The sequence below is a fragment of the Bombus huntii genome, chromosome 1 (assembly GCF_024542735.1).
Source record: "Bombus huntii isolate Logan2020A chromosome 1, iyBomHunt1.1, whole genome shotgun sequence".
In the NCBI taxonomy this organism is placed as follows: domain Eukaryota; kingdom Metazoa; phylum Arthropoda; class Insecta; order Hymenoptera; family Apidae; genus Bombus; species Bombus huntii.
Window position 1 is genome coordinate 14,179,504 of NC_066238.1, and position 15,672 is coordinate 14,195,175.

The 15,672-nt window shown below is 35.6% G+C and overlaps 1 protein-coding gene across 3 annotated transcripts in view; it reads right to left on the reverse strand.

Annotated features, from left to right (window-relative positions):
• LOC126869227 (V-type proton ATPase 116 kDa subunit a 1) overlaps positions 1-15,672 on the reverse strand; it is a 53,216-nt gene that overhangs the window by 1,911 nt on the left and 35,633 nt on the right. For 2 of the 3 annotated variants that reach the window (XM_050625494.1, XM_050625487.1), the window contains exons 2-13: positions 15,296-15,436; positions 13,912-14,091; positions 12,985-13,113; positions 12,790-12,908; positions 10,126-10,252; positions 7,962-8,138; positions 5,984-6,196; positions 5,216-5,429; positions 3,714-4,134; positions 1,598-1,725; positions 1,259-1,488; positions 325-713 (exon numbers count right to left, since the gene is read on the reverse strand). In XM_050625494.1, the coding sequence (XP_050481451.1) occupies positions 325-713; positions 1,259-1,488; positions 1,598-1,725; positions 3,714-4,134; positions 5,216-5,429; positions 5,984-6,196; positions 7,962-8,138; positions 10,126-10,252; positions 12,790-12,908; positions 12,985-13,113; positions 13,912-14,091; positions 15,296-15,412 (2,444 nt within the window). In that variant the 5' untranslated portion in view covers positions 15,413-15,436. The remainder of the gene's footprint in view (positions 1-324; positions 714-1,258; positions 1,489-1,597; positions 1,726-3,713; positions 4,135-5,215; positions 5,430-5,983; positions 6,197-7,961; positions 8,139-10,125; positions 10,253-12,789; positions 12,909-12,984; positions 13,114-13,911; positions 14,092-15,295; positions 15,437-15,672) is intronic. The other variant, XM_050625503.1, reaches the window with a different exon arrangement.

Consider the following 15,672-nt stretch of genomic DNA (forward strand, 5'->3'; position numbering starts at 1 on the left):
AACTAGCAGAGTTGCAGTTGCCTGACCCCCATTCCTCTGTCTCCTACTACCAATTAGTTCCTATTCCGATTAATTCAAGCAATAGTTATTCGAAACGACTAAAATGGATGAAAAGACAAAGGACGAGTCGCGTTTCAAGGTTAGTAAGATGACGATACAGATATTGCTTTTCATCGTTATTTTTTCGTCTTTCTATACATTCTACTACTATGACTCGCGTATCGTTGTTAGACAGTGATCGACTAAAAAACCGGAATACTTGGGAACGTTAATTAACGGCTATCGGTTCGTTGTTTTCTGGTTTCTTGGTTGCTTTCTACGTACCAATGAAGCCGAAGGGTATGAAGGAAAGCCGATAGCCCTTCCATCATCACAAGGATGGCGACGGTGAATGCGGCCCATGCAGCGAATGTCAAAAACAATATAACGCTTTTTACATAGTTATCCTCGGTAGCACCCAAACCTTTGCTTAACACCATTTTCCATAAGACTTCGGAAAGTTGTCCATGGGCCAACGACAAAGCCCATAAACGTAGATAAGAGGCAGTGTGAGATATCGTTGAGAGAACATATTCTATAGTATGAATAACCTGGTGTATCATCACTTCACCGAATGTTTCCGTTTCGTGAGCATCGGTGGCTTGACTAATAGTCGCATTATTTTGTAAACCTTCGGTTTGCAATTCGATGTCTTGAGATGGAGTCCCATTGCTCTGAAATTGAAAAGCGATCGCAGGTGAAAACTTTATATAAAACGAGTGAAAATTGTAGAGTCTTAAGGACACCATTTATTTATCTTTATCATTACTTTTTTACCGAATTATTTATAAGAAAAGTACACGTATGTGTATGCATATGTATGAGCACAAGCATACGGATGTATGCACAAGGTTGAAAAATATTAGCAGCTTTTATACAAAGCGATTTCGATATAGTACTTTATAAATGTCCATTTAATCCAGCAGCTAATGTAAAAACGGTTAACCAAGTCGCCTATTACGCTGTAATTAGATTATGCGTTCTTTCTCCTTAACCAGTCAACTGCGTTTGACGAGTATACATGTCGAACGAAAGCTAGCAGCCTTTGACGAGTATACTCGTCGTCGCTTGTATTTATTTGCGCACTCAATGACTCAGCCCCGTGACAGAATTCTAAAACTAAATTCCGCGGTTAACTGGTTAATTTGTCGATCCAGTTTCTAAGTCGATACATGATCATTGTAATGGAGATAATAGTACGAGAATTATATTTGCTCACCAAGACTCTCTCTTCTCGTCTCTTCTTCTGGAATAAGAAGAGAAGAGGCTTGCCAAGAAGCATTACAGGCACACATAACAGAGCGAGTATCACGCAAACCTTCTGAAGAATAGACTGACCCGGGAACATGAACTCCGAACAACCAAGCGGCACGGTAGCGTGACCCTGCAGTATCATATTAATAAACGTAATCAAAACCGATGGTGCGCACGAAGGACTGTATCTATGATCTGTAAAAAAAAAAAAAAAGAAGATACATAGCAGGATCTGATTAATTTCACCATTGAATGGAAAATCAGATAGCAACGATAACAAGTATGATACGATATAATACGTTACCTGTTGCAGCCGGATTATACAAAACCCATTTAACGAACATCAAAACTACCAGATAGAAAAATAATAAAACAAGGAAAAGTAACTGTGGCAAGAATTCTAGGAATAAGCTCGAGTATCTCTTGAAATGCCTGTTGGGGAAACGTAGAAACACATGTAATTAATAAGGTAATTCGTGAACGTGAAAACTACTTACTAGTTACCATAGCGTATAACGTACAAAAATACTGTAAAATTTCGTTTCTATGTAAAATTTATTACACAGGCTGATTCGTTCATCTTGCATTGCTTAACATACGTAGATAGGATTGTTGTTAATCGGAGATGGCCGATTTCAATGACCTTGAAATACAAAACGATCGTCAAGCTCGATATCCGGGATAATCTTTTCCTACGTATGCATACCGCTTAGCTATAGTTTCTTCTAGGTAGATATTTAATTTCTGACAAAACGCCTGTTCGTGTCACGTTTGTGTCGGATTTGGATTTGGTTGGCCGTAGCCCGGGAGAAGGGCAGGCCAATGGCAGATGACTGTCACGATGCTGCGCAGCGTCGCGACGCCGGGCAGACCGCGATGGGGGTGTGCCGTGATACTTGTTACTATAGTCCCAAGTCCTACATCTCACAGCGTGGTAGCGTCGATACGATACGAGGTACATGCGTACTATTACGAGTTTCTTTTCGGAAATTCACCGACAGGATGCGACGCGTTCAGGTTTTAACGAACCGGTAAGAATCCGCCGCTACTTGACATACTTGTCCTACGTTTCTTATACTTTACGATACTTTCGAACCAGTTACCGAAGAACCAGTTCAGTGCGTTCAACGCGTATACACGGACCAATCTAAATGCATCTCGATGCGGTTGACGTATATACTCGTCGTGTATAAAATCAAGCTGCAAATAAACAATTACCATTTACTATAAAGACTTAAAATTTTAGTAAAAATTTATTGGTAATGTTTCCTTTATACTTCCAGCAAACCTGTTATGTATTTTATAAAAAAAAAGTTTGATTATTTGATTATCCTCTTTGGCGCGTATATCAACCGATTCGAATCATCCATGATTTCCAATGAAATTTCAAAATGTTTCCTATAACTCGCATAATATGTTTGTGATCACCGTATGTTAAGCGATTTTAATCCAAGATAATCGAAACACCCTATGTCCATATATATACCTATAAATACAGATTAAGGAACAATATCTAGCACGTATGGACCACCTCGATTTTCAGCTATGTGTAATATCTACATGGTTTCGTTTCTGTTTTCTCCAAACTCTATTAGAATATTTGACGAATATACTCGTACGTGTAACAAAAAAAAAGACAGAAAATGTTATTTAAACGTGGCTTTTTTTATAGATTCGTTAAAGAAAGACTGACGCTTTTTGTGGAAGTGAAAAACAGAAACCTGTACCTATTTATCGTAGTACACGAATGCGCGTGATTATTAGGAAAGCAATTGGATAAACTAATTAAAATTTCACAACTTATTTTCCTTTGAAATAACACTGGTCCAATTGCTATCCGATTTCGAGATTTCCAGTTCTCCGACTCTTACTTTTATGACTTTTGCTTTTACGAGGTGCATAGCATTTTAACACTTATACATATGTGCACACGTATATACACGTACATGTATATATGCAGCGCGTTTCACATAAAATTCCCTGTTAAAGTTATATTCATTTTCCATTGCCTCTTTTGAACTATTCCGAGACTTTGCATAAGCTGAAAAGCAAAATGATCGTTTCGTATTCCCATCAGTGTGCCCTACATAGCTGCGAATATACGTACGTAGATATTGATTTGAAATAATTTCCGACTATCGTAAATAGAAGCTTCCTTTTCTAAGAGCTACGATAAAATCTTCGAAAGAAATTATTTCCAACTCGAAGTAACGATCGATCGAATTATTTCTTTTGTTCTTCTCTAACTATCTCTGTGTTCGTTAGATATTTCCGTACTTATAGGTAAATACGCTAAATAAAAGATATGAAGAAGACTCGATTGAACGAAAAAAAAAAGAAAAAAGGAAAGAAAAATAAATAAAAAGCGATGATACGTTGAAATCGAAATCGTAACCGGAACCATCGCTGTATCAACTTACATAATATTAGGGATACTCATGAACACGCCGAAGATCATGTGCACGACACCGAAGATGATCGACAGCTTCATTTTGTACGAATTCAAAAATATTATCTTGTTCTCGGCTAATACCCAAACAGGATCCATACCCAATGGATAAGGCACTTGCGCGTAATTACTGGTAGCTGGATTCAACTCAATCATATCATCTTCCTCCATTGTATCTTCGTACGATATGTGCCAACTAGACCCGAATATGTTAAATGACTTTGAGAACACGTCATTGTAGATGATGCCAGTGTAAATGGAAAACAAACCCATAAGAAGGATAATATAACGTCCGGCGAAAAATATATTCCAAATTTCGGACGCTGACTTTTGCGCCATAAACTTCTTCTCCAACGCGATCATATATACAGCGAACAGGCTCAAAATTAAACCTAAAAAAAGAGAAGAAAAAGGAAAAGGTCGTCGCTTTCCATATTCCTATCTACACACGTACATTCGTACGTTATAAGAAATACACGGTGCGTTTCGTGACTATATAAAACCAGTTTAAAATTTCCTACCTTTACGATGTTCATCTTTATTTCAATTTCGAATCTGATTAGAAAAGTGCAACGTAGATGGTGCGCGCGATCGAACTTACGTTCGACGTTCAAGCTACGCTCACCGCGCAAACTGGATTTACATAGAGATAAAACCGATAGAGTGGTCAGATTTGAAGTCGTTCGAGTCGAAGCAATCGTTTCGATCAATTCTGCCACGTACGTAAAAATAAGCCGAAGATAGAGAAAAACGTGCGATCGATGTACGTGTAACACTTCGTTTGCAAGAAAATGACATTTGGACGATAATATCGAACGAGCAAATACGTCGATTCTCAATTAAACACGCGCGAGTCACGATCTTCTTTTTCTTCGCGATTTGCCATGATATTCCCGAAAAACGATGCGTTAAACGAGAAAGCTTTTCATTTAATACGATATAAACCATATGCCGTAGATTTACTTAGTAATTCTGAAAATCTGCTTTATCGGTGCAAAAGTTGTTGAAAACGCTGATTCTTGAAATGCTCTGCGAATTCAATTTTCGTGCACGCTTTCCAAAACATATTTTCCAGTCTTCCAGTTCTTCGAACGCCAAAATGATCCTCACTTTTAATAGTTGTCTTTTAGAAATAAACCTCTGATTTAGTACGTACGTTTCTACGTAAACGGATGAAACAAACAATGGTTCGTATAGAGATCCGACCACGACACAGTCAAGTGCGTGCGTACTCGGTGGAAATTCAAAGTCGACTTTCTCGGAAACGAAGTCCCTCAAGTGAAAACAATTCATTGCATATTTTCGACTTATTTTCTCACGCACGATCATCATGTAAGACAGCCTGTACCTTCGACTTATTTTTTCACGTACAATCGCGCCATCTACCAACTGCCAACTGTATCATTGTTTTATTAGGACACCGTGTATCACTCTTAACCGTAGTCAGTGTCGAAACGTAAAACGTTTATTTACCGTGTCCACAATCGCCGAACATGACGCTAAATAGGAAAGGGAAAGTGATAATCGTATAAAGAGCTGGATTAGCTTCGCGATACGATGCCACGCCGTAAGCGTCGATCAAATTTTGAAAACCTCTGGTGAACTTGTTGGTCCTGTTAAACGTCGGAGGATCTTCGTTTGTGTAGATAACATTGAGGAACGATGGTATCGTACTACCACAGAGACGCTGAAGAAAGTCAAATTTCAACGCGATTTTTATTATATTATTGTAATATATAATATAACTTGATAAATGATATTATAATATAATTTAATTATAGTATAAACGGGAAAGCATATTTTCAGTTGAACGAGCCAACAAAATATAAACGAGACGTGAAAGAAGAATATTTGGTTATTATAGAATTTCTTCGAATATAGAAAAACATGAAAATTTGAAGAAAATCGCAGCGATGTTGAAGGAAGGACACAAGATATATCGCGTCTCGAAGGTGTTCGGTCATAATTTACGAGAAAATTTATCATCGTTATCAAATGCTCTAAATAACCATATTTCATTTCCTTATTGTTCGACACAACGGTGTATAGAACGATGTGTACGATAACAGGAGAAAATTAATTTCTATTATAGAAGCTGTGCTAACACGTGCTAACGAAATTAGTAAGAAATATAGTATAGAACTGTAGCTTGTTACTAGAAGTGTTACTCCTATTCGAATTGTTTCGTTCTTGAAACGTATCGTAAAACTTGTATACATAATATAATTTGAAGAAACCAACCGATCCTTCCGTGAGACAGTCTCGGACAATGGTGAGATCGGCAACAGGTACCCAACATTCTCCTATAAGGCACTTTTTCGTTACGTCCACGTTGAACAAATTCATCGTATGATAAATGGCCTTCATCTTTCGAACCATAATCGTCCAATTGGGCAACTCCTTGGCAACGTTATGTAACACGCGTTGACGATGATCTTGCGTTTGATTTAAAACCTGAATGAAATGAAAAAGAAACGAAGATATCAACGATGAAAGATTCGACGATTCATTCCATATAATATAACCAGTGAATTCCGGGTTTTCATATATTCGTCGTACATTTTCATCAGAAACAACCCGACAATTATTCAAACGCGCATAAATTCGATTTTCTTCGTACTGAAAATTATTGATATTTATGAGATATACGTAACATTAAGGAAAAATATGTTTTCGAAAAATATCTTACAAAAAGCCTGGAGAAAAGTGTACATGACTTCCTTACTTTTTACATTTTTACGTGAAAGTATTTCAAAACATAGAATTATACATTTTTCGGCTGTCAATCTCCTACGATATAGGTCCATTTTAGCAGTTATTAATTAGACCAATATTTTTCGTACGTATTGTAATACTCGTAACAGAAGCTGGAAATACCTGGATACTTCGACGAATCGAATCTTGGAACGAAAAAACGTTTAAAAGCAAAAGGGAATCAATTTACTACGGTAGTTACTTTGCTAGCGAATTACGTAATCCGCGTTAACCAGCTACCTGTTTCTGACGAGTATACTCGTCATGGAGAAATGGCAATATTTTTTGTTATGAAGAGCCCTGTCGGTAATAAAACAATCGTTTCGTTACAACTTAATTCCATATTACAACAGCCACACGTACTATGTGTTTGACGAGTATACTCGTCATGAAGAAATGACAATACTTTGTGTTATGAAGAGCCCTGTCGGTAATCAAATTAAGAAATAAAAACGGTGATTTCGTTACAATTTAGTTTCATATTATGACAGCCACACGTACTCCATGTTTGACGAGTATACTCGTCATGAAGAAATGACAATACTTTTTGTTATAAAGAGCCCTATCGGTAATAAAATTAAGAAATAAAACAATCGTTTCGTTACAACTTAATTCCATATTACATCAACCACACGTACTTTGTGTTTGACGAGTATACTCGTCGTGAAGAAATGACAATACTTTGCGTTATGAAGAGCCCCGCCGGTAATAAAATTAAGAAATAAAAACGGTGATTTTGTTACAATTTAATTTCATATTATAACAGCCACACGTACTCCATGTTTGACGAGTATACTCGTGAAGAAATGACAATACTTTGCGTTATGAAGAGCCCCGCCGGTAATAAAATTAAGAAATAAAAACGGTGATTTCGTTACAATTTAGTTTCATATTATAACAGCCACACGTACTCCATGTTTGACGAGTATACTCGTCGTGAAGAAGTGACAATACTTTGCGTTATGAAGAGCCCCGCCGGTAATAAAATTAAGAAATAAAAACGGTGATTTCGTTACAATTTAGTTTCATATTATAACAGCCACACGTACTCCATGTTTGACGAGTATACTCGTCGTGAAGAAATGACAATACTTTGCGTTATGAAGAGCCCCGCCGGTAATAAAATTAAGAAATAAAAACGGTGATTTCGTTACAATTTAGTTTCATATTATAACAGCCACACGTACTCCATGTTTGACGAGTATACTCGTCGTGAAGAAATGACAATACTTTGCGTTATGAAGAGCCCCGCCGGTAAAAAAATTAAGAAATAAAAACAGTGATTTCGTTACAATTTAATTTCATATTATATCAGCCACACGTACTCCATGTTTGACGAGTATACTCGTCATCACTTACCTTTTGCGACACACTTTAGGTACATAGTTTTCAAAGTTTTCTAAGAGGTCGCAACAGCTAAATGATTAACGATGTTACCGTATACCTACATATGTACGAGACTCACCAAGTTCAAGTCTTCCAATCGCGTTCGAACGCCTTTCACCATATCCTCGCGATCCGCGTGGCTGTGCGGACATGGGTACAAAGACGCATGGAAACCACTGCAAACTTTCCTGATGCGGCTCTTCAGCTGCTCTCCTTGGAAAAACGCGACGAACACCGTTTTAAAAATTTGATTACCCTAAAACAATCCGCAAAACTTACGTACATATATCAAACAAGATTGTATTAGCGATATCGACAATGTTAGTGAATATATCTAAATGTATCTACCGTAATAGCGATTAGAATAAACTAACGTTACGATATCGCACAGCAAATAAATATCTTCTTCGCTCGTCAATTATTTGAAAAATATTTGCAGAATGAAATTGCTAGTTGCAATAAATTATTAACCGCTTGACGTCGAATAAACCACCGACGCCTAAACAGTTAACTAATTCTCCTTACTAATGAAATTTCAATTTTAACGATGTTTTTTACCATCGCATACGCGTGGACATTTCGATGAAATTAAATTATATTCATACGTGAAAATTTCTCCCTTTTCACGATTTAATCGTAATAACATCTATATGCATATTATGGAAAGGTAAAAAGCACGAGCAATATTCATATAATATTAGGATGTCCCAAATGTCCCAAAAGGAAATCATAAAATTTCACAAAATTTGTTTGTTTTATATTATTTTACTGAATTACGTACGATCCGTTTCAGTCTATTACTACATCATTTCCTTATAAAATGAAAGGAACTTTTGGCACAACCTGATGTACGCATCTACAAGGGCAAATTAATTACTTAAAAGTTCGTCTCTTTGTATTATTTATACATTTAAATAACAATCGGTGCTATAACATTGAGCATTCATGCTTAAGATCTTATAAAAAAAGATATATAAAGTATACAAGTAACTTAGATAAATTTGTGCAAAATTAAACAGAGCGTGCAGAAGTTGTGATTTTTTGTAATTCGAATGAAATTGATCGAGCTTGAAAGTCTATCGCGTAAATAGATCAGCAAAAATCTAAATTATTATTCCCGAATCGTTAGGTATTTGTATTTTACGATCATCCATCGTGATAAGAGTTACTGCTTCTGTCACAATTATCTGACTTTTCATTTTTACCGAAACGACCAAAAACAGAGATCAAGTTCGTATTAAGAACAAAATAAGATGTCCTGTAAAGAGTAATTTTTCTTAATTAATAACAGAGATAAAGACGATGTGCAGGTATTAAGATTAAATGGTAGTACAGTATATAGAATGATGGTATATGGGAAAAGAAAAAATAAAAGGAAAGCAATGATAACGATAGAAGAATAGCCAGTTTGTTAATAAAATAATTAATTGGAAGTTAAATCATAAGGAAGTTAAATGTAAATTTGTATCTCACTTTTTCCAAGCACGCCATAAAAGCAATATCAATTACGATACCTAAGACAAACCAACCGATTGATATTACATATATTTTTTGATATTTACAAATAAAAAGAATTACAAACGATAGCAAAATATTAAGTTCATCGATACGAGGAATATCTTTAAAGAAGGAATCTAACAACTTAAGATTTTATGGTTGATTATTATAGGAAAATGTGAAATTCTTTGAAAGTGAATCAACTTTGAAGCGACAGAAAGTAAAGAAAATCTTCTACTTGTTTCAAGGATAGTCCAGTTGACATGTATTTAGCTTAATAAATTCAACAACGTACCTACCTTTATTTTTCTTTTTTTTTTAATTCAATAAAAAAAACATCTTCTCTTCGGTTACACGCATATTACGTACAAAGAAGAGAAAGAGCTTCTACGTAATGATTTATGAAAGAATAATACCTAATGACAATACTAGCATCAACGTAAAAAGTAGAAAAATTAGAATATCTTACCAAATCCTTGGGATCCTTGCGTACGTGATTTTAGCGATAAATACACGTAAGTGAGAACGATGAATATAGACACAATAAAAATATATTAAGAGAATAGAATTAATATCGCGATGAACGAATCAATTCTACTCGTAAAGTCTATGCAAGTAATAGGTCATTTTTATATCTCTGTAAATTAGATCAAGAAAAGTTAGACGATGTTTTTAAGACAAAAGAAGGAAAGAAGAAGAAGAAGCAGAAGAGAAGAAGAAAAAGAAGAGATAAGAAGCGAACTAACAGTAGCTGGATCTTCCAATGGCTTGTCGAGCTCAGCTTGACGTAAAAATACATTTCCACGGGATATTCGCCACAACATTCTCTCGAAAGCTGGTATTCGTTCTCGGCTTATTACTCCAGCAACGAACCTATAAAAGAAAAATTGCATCGAATAAAATATAAGGCTAACACGGTAATTTTGAGAAGTTATAATTGAATTAATCGATTATTACTGGCACACGCAACGGTGTAATTTATAATACAGTGACACATAGTGTAACAAATGTGACGAATGTAACAAATATAACAAATAAAGTACGGTATCTATAGAAAATAAAATATACAAAAGAGAACGTCGTTTTGAAAACAACGTTTTGAGGTTAAAAACAACGTTTGTAATTAATTTTGATCTATATCATATATATATATAATGTTATTGATTATTAATTTTTATCTCTACATTTATACCTTTTTTGTTCTATGGAAATAAAATATTTTTTCTTTGCCGATATATACGTTACGTTTACATTTCAATGTATACTTTTAATGTCTTTAAGATCTAATTTCTTTTTAGAGATTACACGACAGGCGTACGAGATTATTCACGCACGTGTAAACATCTCTTACGAACGAACGTACATATTATGAGTTATACGAACAATTCTCTCAAATGTCGTTAGTCATTATTATGAAACTCGACTATCACCATACTGTAAAAATTTGAAACAAATCCGAGAATGTAGATATGTAGAAATTAGGTTTCAATTATTTAGTAGAAATACGTATTAAACTGATAAAACCTCGATATTCAATGGAACCATATTTAACACTTATCTATATATATTACATATATGCTTAAGATTATATGGTTATTCATGTGATATACTGACTTTTTACTAGACACATGTCTGCAATAAATATCTTCTTGTAATTTCTCCGCATATTTTCAGATTCAGTTTCAAATTTTACCAATACGACGATGATGATAATAGCCGTCACGACAGTCGTTGTGACAGACGTTACAATGGAAATGAAATGCAAAATATTTTGTCGTAACACATACGATATGGACATAATGGTTTTGTGAACGCTTTCGTGATATATAAATGTATCGCGTAATCAGTTGGTATTTCTTAAGAAGAGCATGAAAAATCGTCGAGTTCTACAATATCTACAGATTATTTTCTTCTATCACGCATTATCCTTTGCGGATGGATCGAGCAACTTACCTTCTCTTTCCAAATTTCTTCCCCTTTTATCGAAAAATCCGGCATTTTCAGATTGCTCGAAACGAACAAAAAAAGATTTTCGCAGGACATCGAAACGATTAGCATTCAAATATTTAACAGGACGTTAAATGTTTGTCGAATAATCCGAAATATTATAAACCTGAAGGAGGGGAACTGTAATAACTTTTATCGTGGCTTGTCACGGAAGAAATCTGTAATCTGATGCATAAACCGATAAACTGGCTACTACTCGTAACGTTTCTTTCGTCCTCCTTTTTATCATTAAACGATACGATTATGAACGCTATTTGTCCAGACAAATTATCGTCGCAAGTATCGTTTCGGCAACGAAATCTCTCATTATCACAGCGTTTATTAAGCTACATGATTTTTAATTTGCAGAGAAAAGTACTTTCCCAAAGTTGTCTAGAACTAAACAATTTAAAACAACGTCGTTTGTACATATAATACAACTTATAATCAAAGAGCAAGAGACATCATTTATAGGAAAGCGATTTGAAAATTTTAGAATTTTCCATTGGTATGGATGTTTGCCAACCAAATGCGAATAAGATTTTCCTTTCAATTTCACTTTCACACATTAAACGTAAGTTTTTCTTATTGGCCTGAATATATCGAAAATATCAAATTTCACAAGATTAGTTAGGCTCAGCAGGTTACACTTATAAGCGTAAGCGTTCATATTTTTGAGATATTCTCTAATTTCAATGTGAAAGTGAAATCGAGAGAAAAATTTTGTTTGAATTTATTCCCCCATTCTCAAATATACATAATACACAGGGGCACTGTGCGTCCCGCTGCCTAGGCTGACCTCCTTTCGCTTGTGCAAGGTGGGTTGTTCGCGTGCAGGGGTATTTTGTCCGATCTTTAATTGTCAATAACTATAAATAAAGCCGATAACGCAATTTCTTTATTCTTGATTCTCATTTTATTTTCACTGCAAGAATCATCCCTTAAATTTTCTGCACCTGTAGCCGAACACCCTATATATATGTGTGTGTTATAACGTATGAACCTGTGTAATTGGAACTAAAATTCTCAGTTTAGGTACGAATTAGTAAGTTTGAAAATTCGAAAATCAACGAATCACGACTCGCGTCACGTTGTTCGTACATAATCTTCGATTACCGTTCTACATAAAGGAAGACGCCATAAAAAAAAGGACGTTGAAGAGAGGTTGGTTTTTTAAATATCTCCGAAATATAGCAGATGTACGTGGACTGTGGATATTCACGCAAATTTGTACTACGTATTGTCCAAAGGCGACTAAAGAAATAGAAGCTAAGTAGAGATTTACTTTACTTTCGAAATGTTACATTACGTTCTGTGCAGTTTTGCGTGTTTTCCCATAAATTTTATTTACGGAAAATAATGGCAATAAATATCGCAATTTTCCATAAATGCATAAGAATTTGTTATTAAATTGGAAAACATACTCGAGACGTCCCCGACTTGACGCGCTTGGATTCTGTGGTTCCTCGTTAATTAGCGTCCTGGTGATCGAGTCATTGGCCTCTTCCTGTTGATATAGAAGAAGATACGAATCTTGATTCTTCTACAGAATGGTAACATCGATTACACGAAGGAGGAGGACGCTATGAGCAAAAGCTGCTGTGAACTACTTTAGCTACCTCCGTGAAAAATACTTGAGTCTTCTCGAGCACGTGTCGCAATTCCGTCAACTCGAGGTAGTTACTCTTCAGGTTTACCGCGTTTTGGCTCAGCTCTAAAATGTCGTTCTCCGTTTCCTCGAGATGGGCCTGCAACCAAATAAAATACCTTTATTCTTTACCCTTTCGTTCTGTCGTTCCAATACGATGGATGAAACGAAGAGTCGAGGACGAACAAACGATTGGAGAAATAATTATTCGCTTATCGTCGCGATTTCTCGTATGTCCTCTATCGAACGTCTACGTTATATTCAACGATCTACTTTCAACTTTTTACAGGACATAGATATTAACGTTACAGCTACCGATCTGTAGTTCAGTCTAATCTACGTTTTTCTACGACATCAAATTAATAATTTAGCTATTTTCGACGAGTATACTTGTTATGAAGAAATGGTAATATTTTGTATTATAACGAGCTCTGTCGGTAATAAAATTAAAAAGTAAAACAGTCGTTTCGTTTATTTATGATACATTCTTATAGTATACACATTATTTAGTAAAAATAATTGAAATTAATATGAACATATTTGTGTCAAAAACAAACGATTTAAACAATTTAACGAAAGTAATTTTTTCGGCCCCTTGCCCTCTGTATAAGCGTGTTCGCGACAAACGAATACATTCTACTTCGCACATATATTTTTTCTATCTACCTATCTATTCTATTTTTGTATATATTTTAGATTGGTTAGAAATTTTTGCCGATATTATCATACCGATAATGTTTCGTTATGATGCTAATGGAATTGTTTTCCAATATATAAAACCGATACAAACGATTAAAAGATCGAATACGATAAGAAGCTAAGAGAGAGAGAGAGAGAGAGTATAATCGCGAGGAAATTAATTAAGACATTATTGTTAGGAAGGAAATAGAAATCTTACCTCGAGATCTATGATCATACGGGGATTCGGTGCACGTGGTAGTTGGGTGAGGTTATCAGCAATCGGTACTCCGTCCTTCCTTACTTCAGCTTCGATGTACCGAAGTTTCCGTTCCATCTCGTCGCATCGACGCACTTCGTTGACGAATTTTCGTTGAAAATAATTCACATCGCCGTTGAGCTGCGAACGAATCAAGAGCAGAGAGAGTAAGCAAGAAGATCGTTAATTTTAAACGCGCTGTCTAATCGCGCCGTTCGCTCGATCCCTATGCTCATTGCACGTACGAAGGTTCGCTTCATTTTAAATTCGAACTGCAAGTTTTCTCGAGCAAGTGAATGTTTCCAGTCAATGAACGGTTAAACTAAGTTTCGAAGAAATCATTAACCAGTTAACTCAGGAATTTAGTTTTAGAAATCTCTCGTGAGGTTAAGTCATGGAGTGCATAAATAAATACAGACGACGAGTATATCTGTCAAACGCAGCGAAATAAAGCTTTTGTTCGACGTGTATACTCGTCAAACGCAGTTAACTGGTTAAACGAGATGTAACGTAGCCGACGCCTCCCGACTTCCTGTATCCTCTTCCATTATAATTAATTATCTGCACTCGCGAAGAAGCTATCGATATAGGGGGCATAGGAGGTGGAAGCGATACAGCAAGGTCGTAAAATCGAACAATAGTTAAAACCACGTTTTGCGGGACATCCTGTATACTGCAAACACATGCGGTTGCTCGTATTACACGTCGACGACAAAAAACTGCAGTTGTTTAGTAGAATTTTAAAAAATCTTAGAAAAGTTTACAAAAATCCCATTTTGAATGCTGTTCGAATATTAAAGCAATTGTGTAGGTATACTTGTACTAACCTATGTATTACCTATAAATACAGCCTATATATATATATATATCTATATTTATAAATATAAATATAACCTATATATATATTGTATCTACCTATCTCGCAATTTTTATATACACGTGTATAATTTTCAGATTTCTTTTGATCTTTACTAAACGTAATCCATCAGAGTTCAAGTATATTTCATTCATATGAAATGTTTTATAACGCGTAATATCGCATATTCGTAAAAGATTTCTGCGAGAGTCGAAATACTTTGGCGAGTCACTGCAAGTACTTAGGGGCTCGTTCAAGGTTAGGTAGAATGCTAGCTCGGAACAAATTCTTCTTCCGTGGTATATTTAAAAATAAATATTTATTTGCCTGCGTATTTGTCTCCGTGTAAAGACGAGCTTGTATCTCTCGTATTTCAGTATCTCGAATTTCGCTTTATTTTATAACCTCGTCCCGGTATGTAGCCGTGTAACGCTTCTACCTACGATATCAAAGAATTTAAAGAAAGATTACGCCGATAATTAAACTTACATCACGAAACTGCACCGTGCCCGTTTCCCCGAGTTCGGAAACGGAAAGATAGGCCGCCTCTGGTTGAATAAACAACTGGCAGAGGGCCATCTGCTCGCTTCTGAATAATGCACCCATCCCAACAGCCAGTTATGTTTTGTCCTGCAATAATAAAGAAAAGATTTCTATTTTTCTAAAAGTATAAAAGATAGGAATAACAATTATCTTACGTTAGGTTATATCAATGGCTATATATACAGAGTGTCTCACGTAAACAGGACGAGCTACAGCTCTGTGACGATAGATGGTAGGAAAAAGATTTCGTTCGGCAAAATTACATAGTTTTGAGTGATACACGATTCCAAATGGTGTTTTTGTAGCTATCTTAGGAAGTGACG